The 25804-nt window shown below is 49.2% G+C and overlaps 2 protein-coding genes across 4 annotated transcripts in view; both read right to left on the bottom strand.

Annotated features, from left to right (window-relative positions):
* lrp1bb (low density lipoprotein receptor-related protein 1Bb) overlaps window positions 1-25804 on the bottom strand; it is a 296012-nt gene that overhangs the window by 87158 nt on the left and 183050 nt on the right. For all 3 annotated transcript variants that reach the window (XM_085384593.1, XM_085384594.1, XM_085384595.1), the window contains 9 exons: window positions 9499-9639; window positions 9279-9404; window positions 8995-9126; window positions 3698-3832; window positions 3296-3425; window positions 2380-2506; window positions 2099-2250; window positions 1288-1412; window positions 708-1079 (listed from right to left, as the gene is read on the bottom strand). In XM_085384593.1, the coding sequence (XP_085240719.1) occupies window positions 708-1079; window positions 1288-1412; window positions 2099-2250; window positions 2380-2506; window positions 3296-3425; window positions 3698-3832; window positions 8995-9126; window positions 9279-9404; window positions 9499-9639 (1440 nt within the window). The remainder of the gene's footprint in view (window positions 1-707; window positions 1080-1287; window positions 1413-2098; window positions 2251-2379; window positions 2507-3295; window positions 3426-3697; window positions 3833-8994; window positions 9127-9278; window positions 9405-9498; window positions 9640-25804) is intronic.
* LOC146651659 (uncharacterized) lies at window positions 12648-25012 on the bottom strand. The gene is made up of 2 exons (XM_085384596.1): window positions 23825-25012; window positions 12648-12726 (listed from the first exon to the last, which is right to left on the bottom strand). Exons 1-2 carry the CDS (start codon window positions 24944-24946, stop codon window positions 12724-12726), a joined length of 1125 nt encoding a protein of 374 aa, XP_085240722.1. The 5' UTR covers window positions 24947-25012; the 3' UTR covers window positions 12648-12723.

The raw sequence follows: 25804 nt of genomic DNA, 5'->3' as shown, positions 1-25804 counted from the left end.
TGGGTGAGAGTGGCTCAGTAACACTGTGCCAGCCTCTCCGCGCGAGGGGGCGGTGGGAAGGTGCTGAGCTCTGCTCCCTGTGGAAACGCCACTGAATGCCAGAGGACGCGAGCTGTGCAGAACGGAGACTTTCTGCTGCTCATCTGACTCCAGTCAGACTCCAGATCGATCCATGTTCAGTCAGTGTGCTTGGAACATAGTTCATTTAAACCAGGCTGGTTTGGTCTTCTCAAAGGAGTAAAAGAGTAAAAAAACCGATTGAAGAAGAAATGCCCCTCTTGACGTACATCAGTGCTACACTGATTTCTTAACAACCCTGCTTCCTAACTACAGGAGAAAGATGCACTATTTCCTCCAAGCAGACGGATCATCGGAGCAGCGTCGGCCACAGTGCCACTTTACAGTCAAACTACATTTTTATGGCTTGCAACCCAGCAGACAGCCAAAACAGGTACAGGTGAGGACGGATAAATTAGAGAGCGTACAAACATGCAGCTCTGTGCATAAAGTGCAAGCTTCCAGATGTCAGGCACATGAAACTGCCGACTGAAAACACACCAAGCAAAGACGCGGTGTGACAAATACGGCTAACCCACACTGCAGAAAACCACACTCTTCAACGTCTGTGGTGGACCTGCAGCTTCCCACAGAGGACTTGTTAGATGACATAAAATAACAGAAACGCTGTCAATATGGAATCCACTTACTTTCTGCGATGATGGATCTTCCTGTCCAGTCGTCGTTAATCATCTGGATATTTCCAAAATGGACATCGCTAAAAAAGATGCGGTTGGCTCCAGCTGTCTCCTGACTGTAGTCAAAGGCCAGCGTTATGACATTCTTGAAAAAAGCGGGATTTTCAAAAGGCTGCACGGGTGAGTTGAGGTCATTTTCATCAGAAAGGTGGATGCTTTTCAGGATAGTCCTTTCAGAGTAGAGTAGATAACCTTCATAGCGCTCGCAGGCAAAGCCATCCTCTGCCAAGCGCCCGTGTGCACAGGAGCAGGTCCGGCGACCGCTGCCCAGGTGGAAGCACAGCTGCTGGCAGCCTCCGTTACTTCTGGCACAGGGGTTGGTGCCTTCAAAGCACAACATGTGTTTGATTAGTCACTGGCAGCCGTTTCTGCTGTGAGCAATCACGTTTAAATTGGCCCGCCTATACAAGTCAGATGAAAATCCAATCTACGGTCTGGGAGCCACAAATTTGCAATTCGATTGCATAAAAATCTGCGAGCATAATACGAGACAGGAAGTGAAACTGTGCGGCTATAATGTTTGAAAACGCACCTTTTTCTCTGCCTCTGGTGAAGACCGTCACATCTTTCAAATTAACCCCTAGACCGCTCCTCATGGTCTCAGCCTCACTTGGATCCGTCTTCAAGCCTCGTCGGATTGAACCGTTCGAGTGGGCCCTGAAAGTCAGGAGAGTCGGAGAAGAACAATAATAAGGTTCTCTGTGTGAGCGTGGCGGGGTGAAGGATGGGGAAGTTACACAGACATGCTGCAGGACATCCTTTCAGCTGAAAACACTAAAACAAAACTCAGCACTGAGGACATGTTGTCAATAAAAATCAGAATCTACATCTAAATTCAGTTTTATTTCGCTGTCATCATCACAGACGCACCCAAACTGGAATAATCTTCCACTTGATATCGGCATGTCAGAATCCAATGAATCGTTTAAATCACTCTTTAAAACTCACCTGTTCAATGTAGCCTTTGAAGCTAATTAGTTTGGACTTCCACCTGGTCTGCATTTGTGTTACATAACTGTAGTTGTTACTGTAACCATTACTGTATCTTCTTTTCTTTGTCTATTGTTGGAATTCGCCTGCAGCACTCGTGTGAAGCACTTTGATGTCTTTTTAAATGTGCTATAGAAATACATTTTGATTGATTTTGTTTTTAATTTCAGACCTTTGTCAAACCCTAAAACAAACACTAATACTTGTCTGGAGTATTAAAAAAAACAGGATTGCGCCTGCTGTGTAATATTTCTCCTTGGAAGCCTTGAAAGGAGGGGAAGGGCGCTGCCAGGTTACTATAAAGGCTTTGCAGGCAAATGCAAGAGTTTGCATTTGAGAAAATAACAAATTACCTGTCAGACCAGTAGATGTAAGGCCCAAACACGGCCACGGAGAACAGGTCTACGTTGGCCATTGACAGTACAATCTCCCGGCTCTCACCGGTCTCAAGGTTGATCCTCTCGATCTTATCCGTGCGTGCGTCGCACCAATATAATGTATTTTCCTGGAAGGTAATTTTAAAATGCATAACACAAACTGCAGCGCTTTGTATGGTTAAATGTTAGGCACAAGACTGTAAGGTGAGCAAGGAGACAGGTACTCTACATGATGTATTATCTGTGTGCGACTGTACCTCATAGTCTATGGAAATTCCATTGGGCCACATGATGCCCGAGCTGACCAGGGTAACCTGGTCTGATCCATCCAGGCGGGAACGGCCGATGCAGGGGTTCTGACCCCACTCGGTCCAGAACAGATATCTGCCCAGATACACCTCATTTATTATTTGAACTGTAGATTTTGAAAACATTTTTATCTTTGTTTAGGTAACATTTGCTTTGTAGGATGCTGCATATTAATGCTTAGAGCACATTTGGATACATTGTAACATATGCATGTTCTTATGTATTCATATAATTATCCTCCTGCTCGACAAAGCAAGCTGCCCTAAATGTCACTTTACTCTCCACCACTCTCTTAAAAGAGGTAAATTGTGGACAAGTATCTCTGAAATAGGTTGTATAATTAAAATAATGAGCGATCAGTATTATGAGGATGAACGTGAGCCACACTGGATGCTGGCAGCAGGCAGGACGGGTACAGCCTGCCATCTGCATGGCTCAGCAGAAGTCAGCACACTTGGCAACGTCGTGTCAGTAAGTGCTGCTTACTGGAGACTCTGACTGCTTTACTGTGCTGCTGTAAGTGAACATCCTTGGACATCTGAAGCTTTAGACGGATCCAAACAAGCCTGTCTGGCACACAGCAGCCACACCAGAGTCTAAGTCAGCCATTTTTTTCGCTCTGTGAATTTGATATTAACGGGTTCTGTGAGCTATGGTGGTATCACATAATAGGCTGACTGGATAAAGTGGCCACTGAGCGAATATGCGATGAGCCAGAATTGGCTTAATAAGACCTGCTTTGGTTTCTAGTTTTAGCAGCAAATGTATTTAATATATCTGCTGTTTACAGTAAGTGGTTTCTAAAAGTATAGAGACGGCACTGACTGTAGGCTAAACAAACACACGCACAGAGTCATTTCCTACCCCTTCTGTGGATGTACAGCGATGGCTCTGGGCTGATCGAGTCCTTCTGATATGACCACTGAGCGATATGCACCATTCAGGCGAGAGATTTCAATTAGATTGAAACCGTGGTCTGTCCAGTACAGGTTGCCTGTTTGGAAAGAAGCAATATTCATACATGTAATTAAAGTAGAATTCATCCTCCAGGACACAGAAGTTAAAGACACAGTTCATTAAATCTAATTCTTTGCCTGCACTTTGTCACCAAAGCCTAATGGCTTTTGGCAATTCAGATCGCAACAATGACATCGACTCGGTGCTATAACTAGAGGCGTGGCACCTAAAGTGTGAATTTTCAACAATCGATACAAACTTGACAGCCTGTGGAAATGACTCCAGGGCTCCAGCAGTGACGGTACTAACCAGCGATCCAGTCAACAGCAATGCCTTCCACACGGCTGATGCCGGTGGTAATGACGTCCTCCCTCCAGGTCTGGTCACGTTTGGCTCGGGATATTCTGTTCAGTCCCATGTCTGTCCAGTACACAGTATCATTCCCTGCAAAATGCACCCTACGGTTAATAATAGGAGACGTGATGAAAGCGGCTGCCACAACAGTATCCGTGCCCTCAAACTAAGCAGCTCATGAAAGCACATTTTACTGTATCATGGCCCATTTCACCAGATTTTGTGTGGCACAATAAAGCATGATAGCAGAAGCGCTAACAACTCAGGCACAGGTCCTTGTTGACATGCAGCTGCTGGATGGAAAAGGCAAATGTTGGGAAAATTTTACAGGGCAGAATACGGCTCCATGCAAAACACGGTGTTGGTAAAACTTTAACGGGCCTGTTATCATTTTACGGCGCTGTTAAATAAGCTAATAAAATAGCGTGGTTTGCCTTTTTTATACCCTTGTCTTCAAGTGGATCTTTCTGCATGATTGTCAGTTAGGCTGCACAGGTTGTTAAGAGGGTAGCTGGCGTTATATGTTTAATTGCACGTTCGTATTCCCACCGCCTTTACACTCTGTTAACACAGAGATGATATATGACATAACACAGCTGCAGGGATTTCATCTGTTCTGCTCCAGCAACCTCCATTCTCTATAATGACATGTAAATGTTATGTGTGAGCTATCAACTGCTGTTCTTGGATGGGCTTAGTAATACATTTGTGTGTTCACCTGTCCAAAATAATAAAGGTGAGGACCATCATCAATCTTGTTCTGTCCTTTAGTAATATCTCATTTTATATTCAGGTTATTTCCTCTTTTCCAAAAGCCGTGGTCACACTTCAAGATTTCCAACGACCCCTGAGGTCTCTCGGATTCAGAACGAGGTTTTAGGTTTTCAAGATAGTCGAGGGATGAGTCACTGACTTGTAATTACTGTATAATGAGGGACCTGACTTGGCTTTTTCCCCGCACTCAGACTTTTTCTTAAGTCTGCGAAGGTTTGCAGTCGTCCAGGTCATAGCCGTCTGAGGCAGAGTTTCCCAAACACAGGTGTGCTGTGAGAAATGATCAGGTGTGCTGTGGGAGATTATCTGGTTCCAACTCATTAGTACTCTAAGCGATCAGCGTGAATAACGGGCAGAACAATTATTTTTCTACCACTAGAGGGCAGTACAACTACCTGCTCTAATTAAATGGGTTGCCAACTGCCAGTAAACAGAAGACGAAGAAGACAACACCGCCCATAATAGCTAATAGCCCCTATAGATAATAGGGGTGCAACGATACACAAAATTCACGGTTCGGTACTTTGGTGTCACGGTTCGATATTTTTTTCGATACAAAAAAAAATGTTCATGCTTTTTTAATTTGTCATTTATTAAAATTATAAATATATATTTTAACTCAAAAGTACAGTTTTTAAATTTAATGTTGCTGAAACAACAAAGTAATAAATAATAAATCTATCTGATGGAGGAATCACTCATCTTTGGAAAAGAGAGTTTATTACAGAGAAATGGCTCTTTCAAAATAAAAGCTCTACTATACGCTTCTTCTGGGCTATATTCTCAGCAGCATATTAAACATATCAGGTCCCCATAAGGAGAATCCTGTGCTAACGGCTGTCTAAATGACTCGGGTAAAGTTTGTAGCATGCTGCTTGTTGTTTTTGTCTGCTTCCACTTGTCTTTGCACTAGGATGCTGTCGGAGTAAATGTGCAGTCATATTCGTTGTGTTCCCACTAGTGCTGTCAGCGTTAATCTGAAATGACGTTAACGCCACAACACGGCAAATCTCTGTTAACGAGCTACCGCGGATCGCCCCGTGCCTGGGGCTGGACGGCGTCAACATGTTAACGAGCTAACTGCGCTAACACACTAGCTCCCACCATGTAATTGAGCATTGCGTGGCACATCCAACATACTGTTTTACTTTAGTCCATGACTCGCTTACCTTCAGGGTCATACGTCACATGAAGACCAAAATAGTTCCAAAGACCAGATCTGAATGAGGGTGGGGGAGGTTCAGTTTGCCATGTTGCAAGGAGCTTAGCTTCTGTCTTGCTAGCTTGCGCTGTGCTCAGTGGATCTGTGCTCGACAGTGCAGCCTGGGCGGAGTAGTCGAGCGCAGATCCACTGAGCGCTCAACACAGACAGCATCGTCAGAAGGAAAGTTGATAAAATAGATTAAAAATGTTGTATTGTTCCATACATATGCGTACCGAACCGAAAGCACTGTATCGAACGGTTCAATATCGATACGAGTATCGTTGCACCCCTACTAGATAAATATCTGAAAAGAAAAAGTAGTCAGTCTGACCTGGTCCTGGTGAAAACTCTGACCCAGGTGAAGGCCCAGCGTGAGTAGTGGTCAGAAGAAAGCAAAAAATCTATAGTGGGGACAAACCGAGCCATGTCTGCTATGTCTGGTGCGCTGGGGAAAATGATCAATATGCTTTTTGTCACATTTTTGTTTGGTGGTGTGCCATGTGATTTTTCTAATGTGAAATATGTGCCGTGGATCCAAAAGGCTGTGAAACACTGTCTATGGAGTTCAAAAAGAAGGTTCTCTAAGTTAAACTTTTACGAGTCCAGTCACCGTCTTTTCAAGCTTCTTAGAAGTTTTTCTTAATAAGAAATAAATGGATTTAATGAACCCTTTAAGACTTTAAATCTAATGGCATCACTTACTTCAGTTTCTTCACCAGGTTTGATGTTTTGGGAATTCTGAATATTTGTAAACAATTCGTTTGCACCATTTTCACATGATTCATGATTTACATCATATAATGATATCTTTGCTCTAGCAGTGAATGAGTTTATCTTTGCCAGCACGCAATAAGGATGCTGTCTGGGATGTGTCAGCTGGAATAATGATTTAGAAGCTAAAGATTGAGTTATTTTAACAGCCTCCAACATTAAAGTAGACATTTATAGAAGAAAGAAAACGGTTCTCACTGAAGGTACAAACAACAAACACGATTCACCACTCGAGGCAAAAACACAGCGTCAAATACAACCAGGCTGCTAAGGAGCTAACAGCTGGTGACGAGCGACCTAGATGTAAACAGATGACTCCACGAGCATGCAAGCTCCACATCCCAGGAAACGCTGCATGGCTGCATTTACATGATGGAAAACCAGAGCGTTAAGGAGCTGGTTAAAAAACTCGAGCAAAGGTACAACATCGCAGCCTGTGAGGATATTACCCAGGCTCCTGAAGACGTGCAAAGTTAATTAGTGAACGTGGTCCTCTGCTCGTTTACAAAGAACAGTCGAATTTTGTGATTTTTGATAGTTTGGCTTTAATGGAGGTGGTGGTGGAATCAGACTAAGAGTGAAAAGACTGCCAAAAGTCAATAAGGGTTTCCCATTGCTCTATTTTCTCCCTCCCCGTCACCTCCCCTGTCATCTGTCCTCCTCCACGACACCCAGAAATCAATCTTACACATTTTGATAAATGTCCCAATTCCGGTCTATCTGGGAGAGACGATGGAGAGAGAAGCTGAGGATGCACAGGTGTGGAAGTGTTTTTACGCGTGACGGATGAAATATATCAATCATGTCAGGAGCAGGACTAAAGAAATGAATCAAGTGTTCCTTTGTATTTATAAGTTGTTTCATTTTTTATGATAACACCTTCCCTCCACCATTTGTGATGTGAGTATGACATCTAAGATCATCAAACAGAGCAGCAGGCTGTAACAAACCAAGACTCACATCACATTTAATTGACACGGCTTGGAACAAGGCTGAGAGAAAAGCACGTCTGCTGCTGCACAATGCCTTAACTCGACCCCTCATCTATCGCTTCCTTGTTTCCTTGCTTACATCTTTGGTGGGAGGGGCTAATATCGAGGAGATTCAAGGATTTAGAAAGTGAACAATGAGACAAAGGGTTGGATTCATCCTATCTGACCAACCTCACCTACAAACAAAATAACTAAGCTATCAAATGTTGGAATACTTCAATGAAAATGCAGGAAATGAGCAGAATTCCATGTGTGGTGTTCACTGCATCAAAAATGTTTCCATTCTATAAAACAATACTCACTCGGTAATTGTTTCCCTGCCAGTGACAGGAGAGCGAAATCACAGACTGCATGTGGAATTAGCCAAACAACATTTTCAGGATACAGTATGTGTTTTTTTGTACTTGTGGTTTGTTGTGCATGTCATCTCCTTTATACAGTTTCCCCACAGACCTGTTATCATGCTTCGACAGCACCCTACACGTATCGCAGAGAACAGACGTTTCCGGTCTCTGGTATGTTTCTAGCTTTTATTAGAATAATAAATCATGTGAGAGGAAACAAATATCAGCACAAGCTGCTGGTTTGTGCTTTGCAACGTGATGCTACCTTCATGTTTTGGTGCATCTTGGGAATTTCTTTGGATTAGGATTGTTTACATGGAAAATGGTGGATGTTATTCATGAGGCGCTCATTCATCTGGACAAGTTAAGCTCGACCATTATTTAAAAGATACACAAAGCCCAGAGCAACAAAGATCTTTATCTTCTCTTTAATAACTCAAGAAAGAGGAAATAAAGCGAATATGAGAGTGTGGCAGCAGCTGTGTAGTATTTGTGTACAGGTGCTATGACTAATGCACGCCACTCGCCACTTGACATTATAAAGCACTGGAGCAGCACGTCTTCAGGGGTTTTGTGTCCTTAAGGCTTTGGGGCTTTAAGACTTGACTCAGTTCAGGGATGGAGTAATGCATTCCTCTGACTGAGTACTTAAAGACAAACCTTTATATTTACATAAGTAATTATTATTATTATTATTGATTCTGAATCTTTTCATCATTCTGCCGTTACAGATCTCACACTCCCAGAATCCTTCACAGGTTGCGGCTGCTTCGAGTATCAAACATACTGCTGAGCAGGTCCCTCTCATGCTGACCTGTTGGGGCACACATTTGGGTTTGCGTGCCAGGCACCACAGGGTCTGCATGTATGTCAGGTAGTACAAGTCCAAGTATCCACATCAATGCCAGGACTCGAGCCTCCCCAGCACTGCCTTATAATGGCATGCATAATGCTATCCACTTCACTTATCAGGGGTATTTAATATTGTAACACTGGTACTGATCTGATCAGAGCGGACAGCTGCAGCAGTTCCAGATAAGGACGACTTTAAAACAAGGAGCAATATAAAGTGTGTAGGTTTAATAAAATGTCAGATTCTTTAAGCTCTCAGCGTCTAACGTCGCGCTTTAGCGGGTCTCCACTATCTTCTTATGTGATTGCACGTACCTGCGTGAAAGTCGACTCCCACAGCAAAAAGCGTTCCTGTGATGGGCATGAGGGCTTCGCTGTTGTCATTCGGGTCAAGAGCAATTCCCCGGATTCCCTCATGGATGGAATACATTAGAAATGAGTCAACACCTAAAGAGTCACAGAGGGATCTATTAGAGCGCAGATAAAAGCATTAAAGCTCAAGAACTCACGAATGCCCTTTGACGCACGTAGAGATTATTCATTTATCCACAACCTCACGCCGAGGGTAACGAAAGGCTCAAAGAAACTGGGAATCGTACCCTCGCAAGATGTGCGATCGCTACGCAAGTTGTAGCCAACGGTGCAGGAGCAGCTGCGGGTGTTCTCTGAAGTCGGGAAGCACAGCTGCGAGCATCCTCCGTTGTTTACTTGGCACTGATTTCTTCCTGATTATTAAAACAAAACCAGCAAACGGACGACAGTGACGCACCATCAGCAGGCATGTCCATCTCTGTGAATCACGTGAGAGAGGCTGCTTACCTTTCTGGCTGTCCCTGTCGTACACCTTCATGTGAACCACCCCACCCGTCTTATTTCTCAAAACAACAAGGTTGCGCCCGTCTCTCTTGGTGACCGTTCCCAGCCGTCCTGATTCCTCATCTGCCCACCAGAGTTTTCCACCTGCAGCCAGCAAAGAAAATCTGAATTAACTCCATTTTTAGAGCAAGGCCAAAGAGCGTTTTCCTTTCTTTTTCACAACATGGTACAAATGAGTTCTTGAAAACACAAGCAGAGTGCAGGCGAATGCCATCCTTCAAAGTGCAAATGCTGAGCTTCAGCCTGCACTCTAATCTCCTAAAGCTGGCACACTTATTCCTTAAGGCCTGTTAATAATTGAGGCCTTCTCTGAGCTGATTTCAGATTAAAAAGTGGGTTTCCTGTCTCGCTGTTGATGAGTTTCAGCCTTGAACTGCAGGAAGGTTTTTAGCTCCACTGAAGCTTTTCCTTGAACTTGAAAGACAAACGTTTCCATTACCGACTGAAACGGGCATCGCATTCCTATAAACAGATAGAAATACAGCATGTGCTGTTTGACCAACGGGGCTGCTGACTGCTGCACACCAAGCCCAGCACCTCTGTCCTCAGCAGATATCAGTGACGCACAGTCCTCGCCAGGCGCTTTGCCATTTACTCGACAGCGTGACAGGAACTTCTCATTTTACAATCCCACTGAGGTGACAAGTAAAAAGGAGTTAAGTAAGTCCTCTCCTTCCAGGATAAACATCAGAGGAGGTGAAGATGACCTCATTCTAGAAAGGATAAAACCACAAAAATGAACAGAGTATCTACAACATACCCCATAATTAGGTCACACAAACGTGGCTATAACAGACTGTATGTTGTAAAAGCTTAGAGCAGCGGAGGCCGGAGGAATCACCTTTGCATTTTCATACAAACCCCCAACAGAGGAATTACTGAGCTGAGCAGCAGCAGCAGCAGCAGCGAGCGCTCATTAAATGCCTCCTTCTTTAGAGCAATGTCAATTACCAGCAGATTTCTTTTTCCTGCTTTGTGCTAATGCAACCATTCAGAGCAGCGCTGCTCCTGGACACAACCTGGTGCAATTTAACACCCTCTTAAATTAGATTAGCAACCTAACTTAAATGACAGATGCATTCTCATCCAAGACAATATGTTAAGTACCATCTAGAAAATGTGCCCTGTACATTTTCCAGCATCACTTCCTGGAAGGCACGGCGTTCTTTAGTTCTCTTGCACGTTTTGTATCACTGCATTCAACCACACACACCCACACACACACACACACGCACACACACACACCCACCCACCCCCACACCCACCCACCCCCACACACACACACACACACACAGAAACAATTCCCACTTCCATTAATAGCTTTAGGCTGAATGCCATCCTTAAAAGAAATGTAAAACTCGCTTCCACAAATCAGGTAAATTCCCATGAGTGGGAATGACAGTCTTCGTGCAGTTTACAAAACATTACACCCCGGAGGGCACGCTAGCCGAGATTAGCTTTGCACCCCGTGTTAATTTAATGCCGTTGGGATCACTGGCTAGGTGCGATTGCTCGCTTGTGGCACATCATATTCAATTTCCACCTCAACTGCTAGTTTGATCCCCGGCAGTTCACGGCTGATGGATCACTCACACCTTCCGAAATAAGCCCTCTCTTCTCCCTCAAGCCAATCCAATTATTACAGAGCCTTAGGACCGAGTGGGTCAAACTTGTGTCACTAACGGTGCCTTCATTATACCTTTTCACAGCCAGCGCGAGCAATCACTAAGACATGAAGGCAAAATGAAAAGCCAGCACCCCATCATGGAGAAACGTACGATTCCTCCCTCAGAAGTGCGTTCCCGATTACCAGTGCAAATCTGCTAAACCCGTTTCATGCTCGTCTGCCTAGTTGTACGTCTGCATCTACCTCCCACTGTGACGGAGATACAGATTCATCATTTGTAAACAAGCTTTCATCGCTCACGCACGATGGTTCTTCGGAGTAACCTCAACCACTCAAATATGACTAACTGATCAATCAAGCTTGTAAACGACCAGAGACGAGAAGAAATGCTTCTCAGATTTATGCTCATTAATGCTGATTGCTCCACTAACCACAAAGGACACAAAAGCCTTTAATTCACAGGTACTTTATCCCCACCAGCGCAGACAATGCATGCTTTTAGTTGCAAATCCATATTACTGTCATGCTGGCATATGTATTAGTATATTTCTTCTTTGTTCTTTACTGAACTACAAAGACAAAGGAAAGCAGAACTCTGTGGTAAACACAGCAAATGGTCACCAAATGCACTTAACTGCAAATCACACCATGCCGACAAAACTAAAGCTGCAAAGGGACATTTTCTGTAATGGGCATCGCTGACAGGCTGTGCACTCGCCAACAACAAAAGAAGCTCAGGAGTGGAAAATGACCTGTCTGGCTGCTGTCCTGCTCTCTTCCACCAGCCTCATTTTCAGCTGACCCTGTAACTTTTACAGGTTCATGCTCAATGATCTACAGCAAAGGAGGACTGAATGTTGGCATCACGAAACACGGTAACATAAACCCTACAAAACCCGGCGCGTCCATAATGTGTTGCACAAACACACTATTTTGTAGGTTTGTCTCTGCACAACAACAACAACACAGGCAGAAATTTTGCTTTAACTTTTTCATTTTTAATCAGAGCCTGAAAGTAAACTGGACACGTGACACGAGCACTTTGAGTTTCCTGCTCTGTTGGTACGTCGGAACAACTGAAGCGGACGCAGCTCATTCATGTTTTTACATTTGTATCTCAGAGCTTTTTGCAGTAATTTTAAATGTAAAAAGGCCAAATCTGTCACATTGTGACAGCCCAGCCCAGCAACACGGCGCCGATAAGAACAAGAAGGTCAGATTAGCGTTTTCCTAAAGCATCTCGAGAAGCCTGCGCAGTCCTGAAACAAGATTAAGCCAAGACTGATGCATAAGGTTAGACACAGCTCGTGATCAGAGGCAGACCACACTACCTGTCAAACATGCTGGGGCAGTTTAAGCCTCTGAAAATGGGTCATGAAATATAACTGTGGAATACACCAGGCACAGACACACGCACACACAGGTAGGTACAGCCAACTTCCACATTTATTCAAGTGTTGTTGTTTTGACAGCTGACTCAGTCACACAGTCTGACAGCTCACGAGCCCAGCTGATCTCTTTCCTGGCCGCTCCTCCTCGTCTCACTATAAACACAGCGGAGGGAGACCATCATCAGTCCATAAACAACATCAGCTGTTCTTACCGGCCTCGCAGCGCCGCCCTGATGAGCCTTCCGCTCCACTCCTCCCCTGCAGCTGCGCCCGGGGCCACGCCTCCGCCACACACCCCCACCGCCCGTTCGAGGCCGGGTAGCCGTCCGGCCGAGCCAACTCCCCCCCCCCGCGAGCGAGAGAGGAAATCGGCCACTGCCATCTGCGCCCCCGGCCTATGGATCACCTTGAACTTAAAGGGCTGCAACGCCAGATACCACCGGGTGATCCGGGCGTTGGCATCCTTCATGCGGTGGAGCCACTGCAGCGGGGCGTGGTCCGAACAGAGGGTGAATGAGCGTCCCAGGAGGTAATAGCGCAGGGAGCCGACCGCCCACCGGATGGCCAGGCACTCCTTCTCCACGGTGCTGTACCGGCGCTCGCGCTCTGCTAGCTTCCGGCTGATGTATAGGACAGGGCGGTCGGCCCCCCTTACCTGCTGGGACAAAACGGCTCCCAGCCCTCCGTCCGAGGCGTCAGTCTGCAGAACAAAAGGGAGGGAAAAGTTAGGAGTGTGAAGCAGCGGCTCCCCACAGAGAGCCTTTTTCACCTGCACAAACGCCGCCTGGCACGGCCCCGTCCACTGGACCAGATCCGGGGCACCCTTTCGAGTGAGATCGGTCAGGGGGCTGGTTAGCTGCGCAAACCCCGGCACAAAGCGACGATAGTAACCCGCCAACCCCAAGAACCGTCTCACCTCCTTTTTCGTCCTGGGGCGCGGGCAGGATGCGATAGCCGCCGTCTTCTCCACCTGTGGACGCACCTGCCCGCCCCCCAGGTGGTACCCCAGATACTGCACCTCCCTCCGTCCAACCGCGCACTTCTTCGGATTGGCCGTGAGCCCCGCCCCCCTCAGGGACTCCAGGACCGCGGCCACCCGCAGCACATGCTCCGCCCAGGTGTCGCTGTGGATGATCACGTCATCCAGGTAGGCGGCAGCATACGCTGCGTGCGGACGCAGTACCCGGTCCATGAGACGCTGGAAAGTGGCCGGGGCCCCGAACAGGCCAAACGGAAGCGTCACGAACTGGTACAAACCGTACGGAGTGGAGAAGGCCGTTTTCTCCCTGGCCTCGGCAGACAAGGGAATCTGCCAATAGCCCTTGGTTAAGTCCAGTGTCGTGAAAAAGCGGGCCGTGCCTAACCGGTCCAGGAGCTCGTCGACCCGAGGCATGGGGTAGGCATCAAAGCGTGACACTTCGTTCACCCTGCGATAGTCGACACAGAACCGTATAGACCCATCCTTCTTCGCCACCAGAACGATGGGGCTACACCAGGCGCTGTGCGACTCTTCTATTACTCCCATCCTCAGCATTTCCGCCAATTCCCTCTGCACGATTTTTCGCTTGTGCTCCGGGAGCCTGTAGGGCCGTGAACGCACCGTCACGCCAGGCTGCGTCACGAAATGGTGCTCGATGAGGGACGTCCGGCCGGGCAGGGGGGAGAACACGTCCGCAAAACGCTGTTGCAACGCGACAACATCCGCTCTCTGGGCCTGTGTGAGATGGTCATCACAAGGGAGGGAGGCGGGAATGATAGAATTTGGCACCTCAGGCCCCAACTCATCTCTCTCCTTCACCAAGCTCACCAGAGAAGCGGTTTCAACCTCTCGCCACAGTTTGAGGAGATTGAGGTGATAAATCTGCGTGGCTCCTCCCCTGTCCGACCGAGCGACCTCGTAGTCCACGTCCCCGACTCGCCGTGTGACCACAAAGGGTCCTTGCCACTTGGCGAGCAACTTCGAGCTGGAAGTAGGGAGTAACACAAGCACTTTATCTCCCGGTGAAAATTGCCTGAGCCTAGCCCCTCTGTCATACAGGCGTTGCTGACGCTGCTGAGCCTGGAGCAAATTCTCCCGTGACAACCTCCCCAAAGTGTGGAGTTTTGCTCTCAGGTCCAACACGTACTGAATCTCATTTTTGGCGGGGCTCGGACCGTCCTCCCAGCTTTCTTTAATCAGGTCGAGCACCCCACGTGGCCTCCTGCCGAACAGCAGTTCAAAGGGAGAAAATCCCGTGGAGGCCTGGGGCACCTCCCGCACTGCGAATAACAGAGGGTCTAGCCAGTGATCCCAATTGCGTTCATCCTCGTTAATGAACTTCCGAATCATGGACTTTAAAGTCTTATTCAGCCGCTCCACCAGCCCGTCAGTCTGAGGGTGGTAGACGCTGGTCCGAATAGATTTAATGCCCAGTAATTCGTACAGTTCCCGCAGTGTACGAGACATAAACGACGTGCCCTGGTCAGTCAGTATCTCTTTCGGGATTCCGACTCGGGAGATGACCTGAAACAGTGCCTGCGCCACACTCTTTGCAGAGATGGTGCGCAGCGGAACTGCTTCCGGGTACCGCGTTGCGTAATCCACCAGGACTAACACAAAGCGGTAGCCGCGTGCACTCCGGTGAAACGGCCCGATGAGGTCTGTTAAAAGTCCGCTTGTTCACTGTAGCTGTTTTATACTACGTTACCCATGATGCACCTCGGTATCTGTACTTCCGGTTGGGAACGTGTTCAGCGCAGCGCTGCACAGATGAGAGGTGTGTCGGAGGAGTAACGTATTAACGTGCATTCGGTGTGAGTTAATACTGCGTGCGTGCTTACCATGTGAGTATTGTAAGATGAGAGTGAGGCTTGTTGACTTTATCTGTGTAATTTGCTATCGCTAAGAGGCTAGTCCCGTTGCTATCGCTAAGAGGCTAGTCTCGTTGCTATCGCTAAGATGCGTTTTGTTTGGCCTACTACAGGCAGCCTTGTGTTCAACCCATATTTCATTCCATATACGACTTACTGTCAAGCATTGTGGTAGGTGGATGTAACTATTTACTATGTTTATTCTCTGAATCGTTGCAATCTGCAGAGGTCTGGTTTGCCAATGTATATACAAGCCAGAAATTCATTTATGGTCTTAGGGTGCCATCTAGTGGCCATGAGGTTATGGCAGATTGTATAACATTACGCTGGAAACCCACAGTACTGTATAAGGGGTACCACTGCTATCCATAGTGGTTAATACAAATGTTTGTTCTTTCTGTTTACAGATGACCACACACACACACATACCCATATACACACTCACACCCCCGTTACCTGCATGTGAATACTGTAATGCCTCCCTACCAACGCTGTACATCCTGTTGATGTCATCTGCCACCTCTTTAGTAAAGTTATTTGAACTACATCACTGTGGAGTACCATTCCTTCTGACCGAGGACGACTCAGTTGAAGCGTGATCGGCAATCAGTGCAAACATACATTACAAGTGGTCCTTCGAGCCGGATTCGCCTTGGCTGAGTTAAGGAGATGGCAAACCCTCAGGATAGAGGTGCATCGAGTAGCCCCCGTCCAACGCGGGAGAAGAAACTTCCAGGACATCTGGTGGACTATGAGCACAACCTAACTGAGCCATCTAGCGCTCCAAGTAGTTCAAGCAGCTCCGACTATGAAGAGGATGAGAGATGGCAGAAGATGGAATCAGTTTGGAGCAGTGTCCTCCAACACATGACTCAACTGCAAGTGTCTATGGAGGAAACTCGTGGGACATTACTGAAGCGGGTGGAGCGTTTGGAGCAAGCTTCTAAACCTGGCAGTCCTCTTCCCCCAGAAACAGGAGCGTTAGAACAACCCCAACGTATTTCCTCCACAACAGAAGTTGCACCACTACAACCTAGCAATGAGGTGTTACATGATACCACAGAGCCACTAACTGTGCTAGTAAGTCCCTCAGAGCAGGGCACCACAACACCTGCAAACATGCCAACGCCAGCAGAAATATCTGCTCCATCACCTCCCCGTAAAGCGAGCCTTCACATTCAGCCAGTGCTGCACCCTGCCACTTATGTAGCTGCATCGACGCCACTCAGGAGACCTGGGCGATGCACTGCTGAACCCTTCTCATATCAGCGATCGGAACATCAGCTCCTGATAAACAGGCCAGGCCAGGTGCAGCTATTACATTCTGCATCCCCAGCTGATCAGCCACTACAACATGCTCATCTTTCAGTGCACCAGCTATCACAGGCTGTGGACCCAATGAGTCTGCAGCAGATGTCACATCCCGCTGCTCCTGTCTTCCAAGTCAGACATCCAGCTAATCCTGTGTACTTGCAGCAACCTTTACGTCCACCAGCGCCTGTGACCCAGCCATCACAGTGGACAGAAGCTCATCGCCCTGTGCCCACCATACTGCATCCTGAAGCTGTGCCTGATCCAGCTGGCAAGTACTATGTTCCTTATCCCGCAGGCAGTCACTATTCATCATCTTCCTCTGCTGAACACCATAATCCGCAGGTTGCCACAACTTACCCAGCAGGAACGCCTCTACCAAACCTGATGGAGATGATGGTGGCGTCTTCATATGGCATCCCAAAGCCTAAGCTGGTGATCTTCCGGTCGGGGAGAGAGAGTGACTTCGCCTTATTAAAGAAAGGGCTGGACAGCACCTTAGGGCCACATTCACATCTGGGAGAAGAGTACAAGTATCAGGTCCTACTAGATCATCTCGAGCATCCCAGCGCCTTACAGGTAGCCAAGCGCTACATTCACGACCGCACTCCCTACACTAGTGCAATGAGGGCGCTAGAGCAGAGGTATGGACAGCCAAGGCAGTTAGTCCAAAGTGAGCTTAGCACCATATTAAACGGCCCCCCTATTAGAGCCGGAGACTCTCAAGCTATTGAGGACCTCTCCCTGTCGGTGTCCAGCCTGGTCGGGCTTCTCAGTACCATGGATGAAGTAGCAGCCAGCGAGCTTCATTGTGGTTCACATGTGGACAGACTGCTTACCAAGCTCCCTCTGAACTACAGGGACAACTTCATCGAGTACTGTATCACCCGGGGGATCATCCGCAGTGGCAGCAGCCAAACATACAATATGTACAACTTCTCAGAATGGCTCGAACGGAAATCCCAAGTCCTTCAGCTATCCAGACAAGCCTCTCAAATGCCCCCGGACAAGCCACGTCCAGAGAAGAACCTACTCAAAGCCTCAGCAGGGCTCAAGCCACACAACAGATCTGCTTCCATCTACTACGGCCCAAATCCAGCCCAAGCCAAGCTAAAACAGGAGGGAGAATCTACAGCTCCAGATCCGACAGTCCAACCTAAGAAGAAACAGAAGTTCAAACCTTATTGTCCATACTGCGAAGGGACAGAGCATTATCTGAATGGCTGTGATGGATTCAAAAGGCTAGACCTCAAAGCTATGGCTACCTGGATTACCGAGAAGGCCAAATGCTGGCGCTGTGGCCGTAAACATTCTCCAGAGCAGTGTACTCTGAAGAAGCCGTGCAGCACCTGTGGTGACCAGCATTTGTTGGTGCTCCATGACCTGGTTGAGGCCAAGAAGCGGGACCCTAACATACTAACTGTGAGTACTAGTATGGTCTACCTAGACTATTCAAGTCACTCAGGTCGTGTTATGCTTAAGGTAGTACCAATCCAACTACATTATGGGGGCAAATCACTGAATACATTTGCTGTGCTCGATGACGGCTCAGAGAAGACTGTTGTGCTTCCAGCGGCAGTTAAATCTCTAGGTTTGGAACAGGAGGAAGCAACACTCTCACTGAGAACTATCCGTCGAGATGTAATCCAGATGAAGGGAGGCTTTGTCTCATTTCAGGTGTCACCAAGGGCTAAGCCCAAAGTGAGGTACAAAGTAACACATGCTTTCACAGCCCAACAACTGAGCCTAGCTACTCAGTCATGTCCAGTTGAACAGCTAAAGAAGAAGTATCTTCACTTACAGAAAGTCCAGATTGAGGGATTTAACCAGATCCAACCTTTGGTGCTGATTGGCTCAGATAACGCTCATCTCATCACCCCTGTCCGCCCCGTCCTTCGGGGGTCGTCCAAAGGGCCAGTAGCTATCTGCACCAAGCTCGGATGGGCCATCCAGGGGCCGGCCAGTAGTATGCCTACATCTGAGGGGGACCTGCAGTGCCTGAACATGTGCCTTTCTCCTGCAGAGGCCGTGCATCAAGATGTGAAGCGTTTGTGGCAACTAGATGCTCCCCCCTACAGGACAGAGAAGGAGGTCACACGGTCAAAGGAGGACAGAGAGGCGGTAGCTATGTTGGAGACAAAGACTATCAGAGTCCCAGTAGACGGTGTCGAGAGATACGCCACTCCGCTGCTGAGAAGAAGGGACTTTCCACGGATGTGTGTCTCTCCTGAAGCAGTAAAAGGCCTCCTCAGATCCACCGAACGTAAGCTGGCTAAGAATCCTGATCTGACCCTCACATACAGCCAGGAGATCCACAGGTTAGTAGATTCTGGTTATGTTGTTAAGCTGAGCCCAGATGAGACACATAGCTCTTCCGAGTCATGGTATGTACCCCACCACATGGTACATCACAATGATAAGGCTAGGGTGGTCTTCAACTGTTCGTTTGAGTTTCAGGGGGCCGTCCTGAACCACTACCTCTTACCAGGACCTCCCTTGGGGCCCACTCTGCTGGGGGTATTACTCCGCTTCCGCCAACACCCTGTAGCCGTGAGTGGAGATATCAAAGCCATGTTTCACCAGATTCGGCTGCTCCCAGAGGACTGTCCTCTACTACGGTTTCTGTGGAGGGATTGTGAAACTGACCGGCCCCCAGACGTATATGAGTGGAGAGTTTTGCCCTTCGGAACGACATGTAGCCCCTGTTGTGCTATTTACGCCCTACAGAGACATGCAAGGGAGCACGAAGACACCCACAAGGACATCTGTGACTCTGTCCACACAGCCTTCTATGTGGATAACTGTTTACAGTCCCTGTCCAACCCAGAAGAGGCAAAGCAGCTCATCGACCGAATGAGAGGTTTACTCATTCAAGGAGGATTCGAGATACGTCAGTGGGCGAGCAACGTGCCCGAAGTAGTTGCTCACCTGCCCGCTTCAGCTAGATCAGAGAGCTGCGAGCTTTGGCTGAACTTCAAAAGTCTCGACCCACAAGAGTCAACATTAGGACTCAGCTGGCACTGCCCGACAGATGTCCTGGGATATAAGCACCGCCCTATAACCTACTCCACGGTCACGCTGCGCAACGTGTACAAGGTACTAGCTACCCAGTATGACCCCCTAGGTTATATTTGTCCCTACACTACAAGGGCCAAGCTGATTGTACAGGCCCTGTGGAGCACAGAGAGAGGATGGGATGAGCCCATCGAAGGGAATCTACTTCAGTCCTGGCTTGAGTGGGAAGGTGAACTGTCACACCTTCAGCATGTCACCATTCCCCGCTGCTACACTCCTTCTCACAACTCCAGCAACGTGACATACGAGGCTCACATATTCTGTGACGCATCAGAAAAGGCGTATGGGGCTGTGGCTTATCTCCGAGTAATCGATCAACAACTGCCCATCGCCACATCATTCCTGATGGCTCGCTCCAGAGTGGCCCCACGTAAACAGGTGTCAATACCCCGGCTGGAGCTTTGCGCAGCGCTCACAGGGGCCCAATTGGCCAAATTACTCCAGACAGAGCTCACCATCCTCCTGAAATCGATCTACCTGTGGACAGACTCTACAACGGTGCTGCAGTGGATCCAGTCTAGTTCCTGTCGCTATAAGGTATTTGTGGGGACTAGAATCTGTGAAATACAGGAGCTGACATCTCCTGAACAGTGGCGGTATGTGACCTCTGACCTCAATCCTGCTGATGACATCACCAGAGGGAAACATCTCGCTGACCTAACTGTCCGCAATCGTTGGTCACATGGTCCACCCTTTCTGTCACAAACTGCTGACACTTGGCCTAAGTTGCCAACAGAGTTCCCGGCATGCAGTGAGGCAGAGCTCAGGAAGACTGCATTCTGTGGGCACGTTTCTGCATCCCCGACTTTACCGGATCCAACACAGTATGCCACGCTAGATGAGCTGATTGCTGCTACCTACCAGACCCAACACGGGGCGGCTGACGCTCCTATTACAGCAGCGGAGCAACTAGAAACCAAAACCATGCTGCTTCGCTCGGCACAGACTGACAGCTTCTCAGAGGAGGCCCGAGCCCTCCAGATCGGGCACCCAGTCCGCTCAGACAGCCGTCTTAGTGTGCTGTCCCCTGAATATGACAGTCTCACCGGTCTCATCAGAGTCGGAGGCCGCCTCCGTCGAGCTGCCGACTTAGATCCAGACAGTATTCATCCCATTGTATTAGCAGCTGAACATCCCCTGACCAAGCTCATCATAAAAACTTATGATGACCAGCTCCTTCATCCAGGTGCAGAGAGGCTGTTTGCGGAAATACGGCGCACCTATTGGATTCTCAGAGGACGTCAAGCCATTAAGAAGCATCAGCACCAGTGTGTGGACTGTAGGAGATGGCGCGCCTCACCTTCTACACCCAAAATGGCTGACTTACCTTCATCGCGGCTGAGACTCTATAAGCCGCTGTTCTGGTCAACGGGCGTAGACTGTTTTGGGCCATACACGATAAAGATAGGTCGTAGAAGAGAGAAACGCTGGGGAATCATCTACAAGTGTCTTACAACCAGATGCGTGCACCTTGATCTCCTCCCTAGTCTTGACACCGATTCCTTCCTTATGTCATTACGCAGATTTATTGCACGCCGAGGAAAGCCATACGAGATGTGGTCTGATCGAGGGACCAATTTCAGAGGTGGGCACAGAGAACTCCAAACGGCGTTTGAAAACATGGAGCCGGACCTCAAGCAGCAACTGGCCAAGCAGACTATCAACTTCTGCTTCAATCCCCCACACTCTCCTCATTTCGGAGGAGCATGGGAAAGGGAAATCAGAGCAGTGAAGTCAGCTCTGCAAGTGGTCCTGAAGGACCAAGTTGTGGTGGAAGAAGTCCTACTCACTGCTCTCATAGAGGTTGAGGGCATTTTGAACTCAAAGCCGCTTGGCTATGCATCGGCTGACATAGCTGACCCAGATCCCATCACACCAAATCTTCTCTTGATGGGGCGGCATGATTCGGCACTACCCCAGGCAGCTTACGGCCCCTCAGGCACTCTTTCTAACAGAAGATGGAGGCACAGTCAGGTCATCAGCGACCACTTCTGGAAGCGGTTCATACAGAACTACCTCCCAGGACTGCAACTCCGACAGAAATGGAGGAGGTCCACTGACAACATGGCTGTGGGACAAGCTGTTATGATTGTGGACTGTAACTTGCCTAGAGGCCTTTGGCCTGTGGGTACCATTGCCAAAGTTTTCCCAGGGATTGATGGCGTTGTTCGAGCTGCCGAGGTCAAGGTTAAAGACAGTACCTATGTTCGCCCGGTAACTAAGTTGGTGGAACTTCCCAAAGTTCCTGAGGACTCAAATGACACTGTTTCAAAATAGAAGGACTCTAGCGGGAGTGTATTTGCCTACAAATACAGGGGCGGCTGTTAAAAGTCCGCTTGTTCACTGTAGCTGTTTTATACTACGTTACCCATGATGCACCTCGGTATCTGTACTTCCGGTTGGGAACGTGTTCAGCGCAGCGCTGCACAGATGAGAGGAGGAGTAACGTATTAACGTGCATTCGGTGTGAGTTAATACTGCGTGCGTGCTTACCATGTGAGTATTGTAAGATGAGAGTGAGGCTTGTTGACTTTATCTGTGTAATTTGCTATCGCTAAGAGGCTAGTCCCGTTGCTATCGCTAAGAGGCTAGTCTCGTTGCTATCGCTAAGATGCGTTTTGTTTGGCCTACTACAGGCAGCCTTGTGTTCAGCCCATATTTCATTCCATATACGACTTACTGTCAAGCATTGTGGTAGGTGGATGTAACTATTTACTATGTTTATTCTCTGAATCGTTGCAATCTGCAGAGGTCTGGTTTGCCAATGTATATACAAGCCAGAAATTCATTTATGGTCTTAGGGTGCCATCTAGTGGCCATGAGGTTATGGCAGATTGTATAACATTACGCTGGAAACCCACAGTACTGTATAAGGGGTACACTGCTATCCATAGTGGTTAATACAAATGTTTGTTCTTTCTGTTTACAGATGACCACACACACACACATACCCATATACACACTCACACCCCCGTTACCTGCATGTGAATACTGTAATGCCTCCCTACCAACGCTGTACATCCTGTTGATGTCATCTGCCACCTCTTTAGTAAAGTTATTTGAACTACATCACTGTGGAGTACCATTCCTTCTGACCGAGGACGACTCAGTTGAAGCGTGATCGGCAATCAGTGCAAACATACATTACAAGGTCCATGCCGATGCGCTCAAACGGGACCTCAATGAGGGGGAGAGGGCGCAGCGGCGCCTTCGGTATGGCCGGCTGGTTAACAAGTTGGCAGTCCGGGCAGGATGCGCACCAGCGGCGCACATCCGCTCGGATGCCCGGCCAATAAAATCGGGCCGTTATTCGCTCCAGAGTTTTCTCATAGCCCATATGCCCTGCCATGGGGTTATAGTGGGCCGCCTGGAAAAGCGTTTCCCGGCGGCCCTGCGGCACCAACAACTGGGTGTGTGTTTCCTCTGTCTGAGTGTCACGACTCACTCGATATAATCGGTCGTTTAATAAGACGAAACGCGGGTAGGTCTGCGCGGCCTCAGGGCGCACCACGTGACCATCAATAGCCATCACTTGGTCAAAGGCTGAGCGTAGGGTGCCGTCACGAGACTGCTCCAGTGGGAAATCACCCATGGGGGACACTTCCGGGGCCGGCGGGACGTCCCGTGAGGGACCCGCCGGCTCCTCCCCCCCGGAGTCAGTGTCGGACGACCCCGCGTCACCGCTGAACGCCGCGCACACGCTACACCCCGCTTCCGGTCGTGATCGCACCCCCGCGTACTGTCCCAGTAGCTGATGAAACCCCGGCCAATTGGTACCCAGAATCAGGGGGTGCGACAGGCGCGGGCTAACCGCCGCCGTTACTCTATGCGTTTTGCCCTTATACTTTAATAACAGCGGCACTATGGGATACCTGTGAACGTCACCATGCACACACCTCACCTCCACCCATTCTGCCTCCAGCAATGCCCCGGGGCGAACCAAGCTTTGGTGTACGAGGGTCTGCGTGCAGCCCGTGTCCACCAACGCCTGGCGTATACCCCCTCGAGTCCTTACCGGAATACTGTATGTCCCTCCTGGACCGGGGGAGGGTGCTGGGGCGCCAGCAACACGAAACACCTGCCCCACTTCCATAAGCGGACAATCCCTCCTCAGGTGCCCCGGCTGCCCGCACTTCCAACACTCCGGCCCCGGCGTCTGTGCTGCTCTCCGTGGCTCGGGGGCGGCTCCACTTGGCTCGGCTGCCCTGGACGGCACCAACGCCGCGAAAGGGTTAGTGGGGCTCAGCGCCGGCAGCCGCTCTGCCTGCCCTGGTGCCGGCACACGGCGCCTCGGGGCCGGCACCGGGGCCTGTTTGTTCGGCCTCCGTCCGGCGTCCCCGGGTTCCCCTGCTCCAGCGGCAAGGTGGTCCTCCGCCAGCGTCACCGCTACCTCCAAGCTTGCGGGCCGGTGGCACCGGACCCATCTCGCCGTCTCCGCTGGCAATCCCTCCGTGAACTGCTCCAGCACCACCTTGTCCACCAGCTTCGTCTCCCCCTCCGATGTTCCCGGTTGCAGCCAGCGTACCGCCGCGTCGCGCAGCTGCCGGGCCCAGGCGAATGGTCGGTCCGTTGTAGCCAGCCGACAGGCCCGGAACCGCCGGCGGTGGTCTTCGGCGGTGAGCCCTAGCCTGTCCACCACCGCCCGGCTCACGTCCGCGAAGCTGCTCCTCGACGCCGGAGGCAGACTCAGGGCCGCTGTTTGTGCCTCCCCGGACAGCAGGGGGAGCAGCCGCGGAGCCCACTCCTCCCGCGGCCATTGGCAAGCCTCCGCCGTGGCACGGAAGGTCTCCAAAAAAACCTGTGGGTCGTCCCCGTCCCCCATCCGGGGCACCGCCACCGACAGTGGCGAGGGCTTCGGCGTGGCAGCGGCCCCGACCAGCCGCTCCAGAACTTGCGTCTGCCGGTCCGTCTGCTCCCGCAGCGCGGCCAGGTGGGCACGCTGGTCGGCCGCCTGATCCCGGCTCATCGTCGCCATCTCCGCCAGCATCTGCGCCAAGAATTGCAGAGGCTGGGCGGGTGGCGCGGCCTGTGGGTCGGACATTTCCCCACCGGCACTTTCCTGGGTTTCGGCACCACTTGTGGAATACACCAGGCACAGACACACGCACACACAGGTAGGTACAGCCAACTTCCACATTTATTCAAGTGTTGTTGTTTTGACAGCTGACTCAGTCACACAGTCTGACAGCTCACGAGCCCAGCTGATCTCTTTCCTGGCCGCTCCTCCTCGTCTCACTATAAACACAGCGGAGGGAGACCATCATCAGTCCATAAACAACATCAGCTGTTCTTACCGGCCTCGCAGCGCCGCCCTGATGAGCCTTCCGCTCCACTCCTCCCCTGCAGCTGCGCCCGGGGCCACGCCTCCGCCACAATAACAAATCCTGTAGTTGCTAAAAAGTTCATGTGACCCCCCCCCCACATGATTGACATATTGATTGCTTGATTGAAATCCCAAAATCAGGTAAACAGTAAAGGACGTGTTTGATAGATCATGTATCAAATGATGTTAAAAAAGTGAAACATCGTCCAATCATAAATCTCTATTACTGGTGTTTAACTGGTGTTTAACCAGTACAATTCCTCTGTTTTACCAAACGTAATGGTAAAGCAGAAAAGTACGGTTCGGTCGACCAATCAGCTTCTTCAAGATAACAAAATGTGGATAATTGTGATTGATGGAGACTTGCAGACATCATTTCACTGTTTTGCTGTAGCTGCTGCTGCACTGGAGCGCAGCTATTAGTCTGTGTCACCTCACATTCTACATCCCATTTGTGAAATGCAATGATGAAGTCTCCAGTGTCCGTTCCTGCACAGCCAAAGTATTCACTATAAAAATGAACCTAAAAATTGTGGCTTACACTTGCAGAAAGCTAATAGTGTACAAAACAGTGGGACTCCATCCTGCCACTGCTGTGTTATCCTGCAACAGTAATTAATGCTCTCTGCACATGCTGACAGATACCCACCGCACAGAAAACGAAGGCCTGTC

Source organism: Rhamphochromis longiceps, linkage group LG16 (assembly GCF_057381845.1).
Source record: "Rhamphochromis longiceps isolate RC_006_pf linkage group LG16, R_longiceps_female_GT1.1, whole genome shotgun sequence".
NCBI lineage: Eukaryota > Metazoa > Chordata > Actinopteri > Cichliformes > Cichlidae > Rhamphochromis > Rhamphochromis longiceps.
This window is presented reverse-complemented; position numbering and strand designations above follow the sequence as displayed.

What these genes read in the sequence shown, in the direction of transcription:
- LOC146651659 (XM_085384596.1), bottom strand. Translation starts at nt 24,946, where the DNA reads ATGTGGAAGTTGGCTGTACCTACCTGTGTGTGCGTGTGTCTGTGCCTG.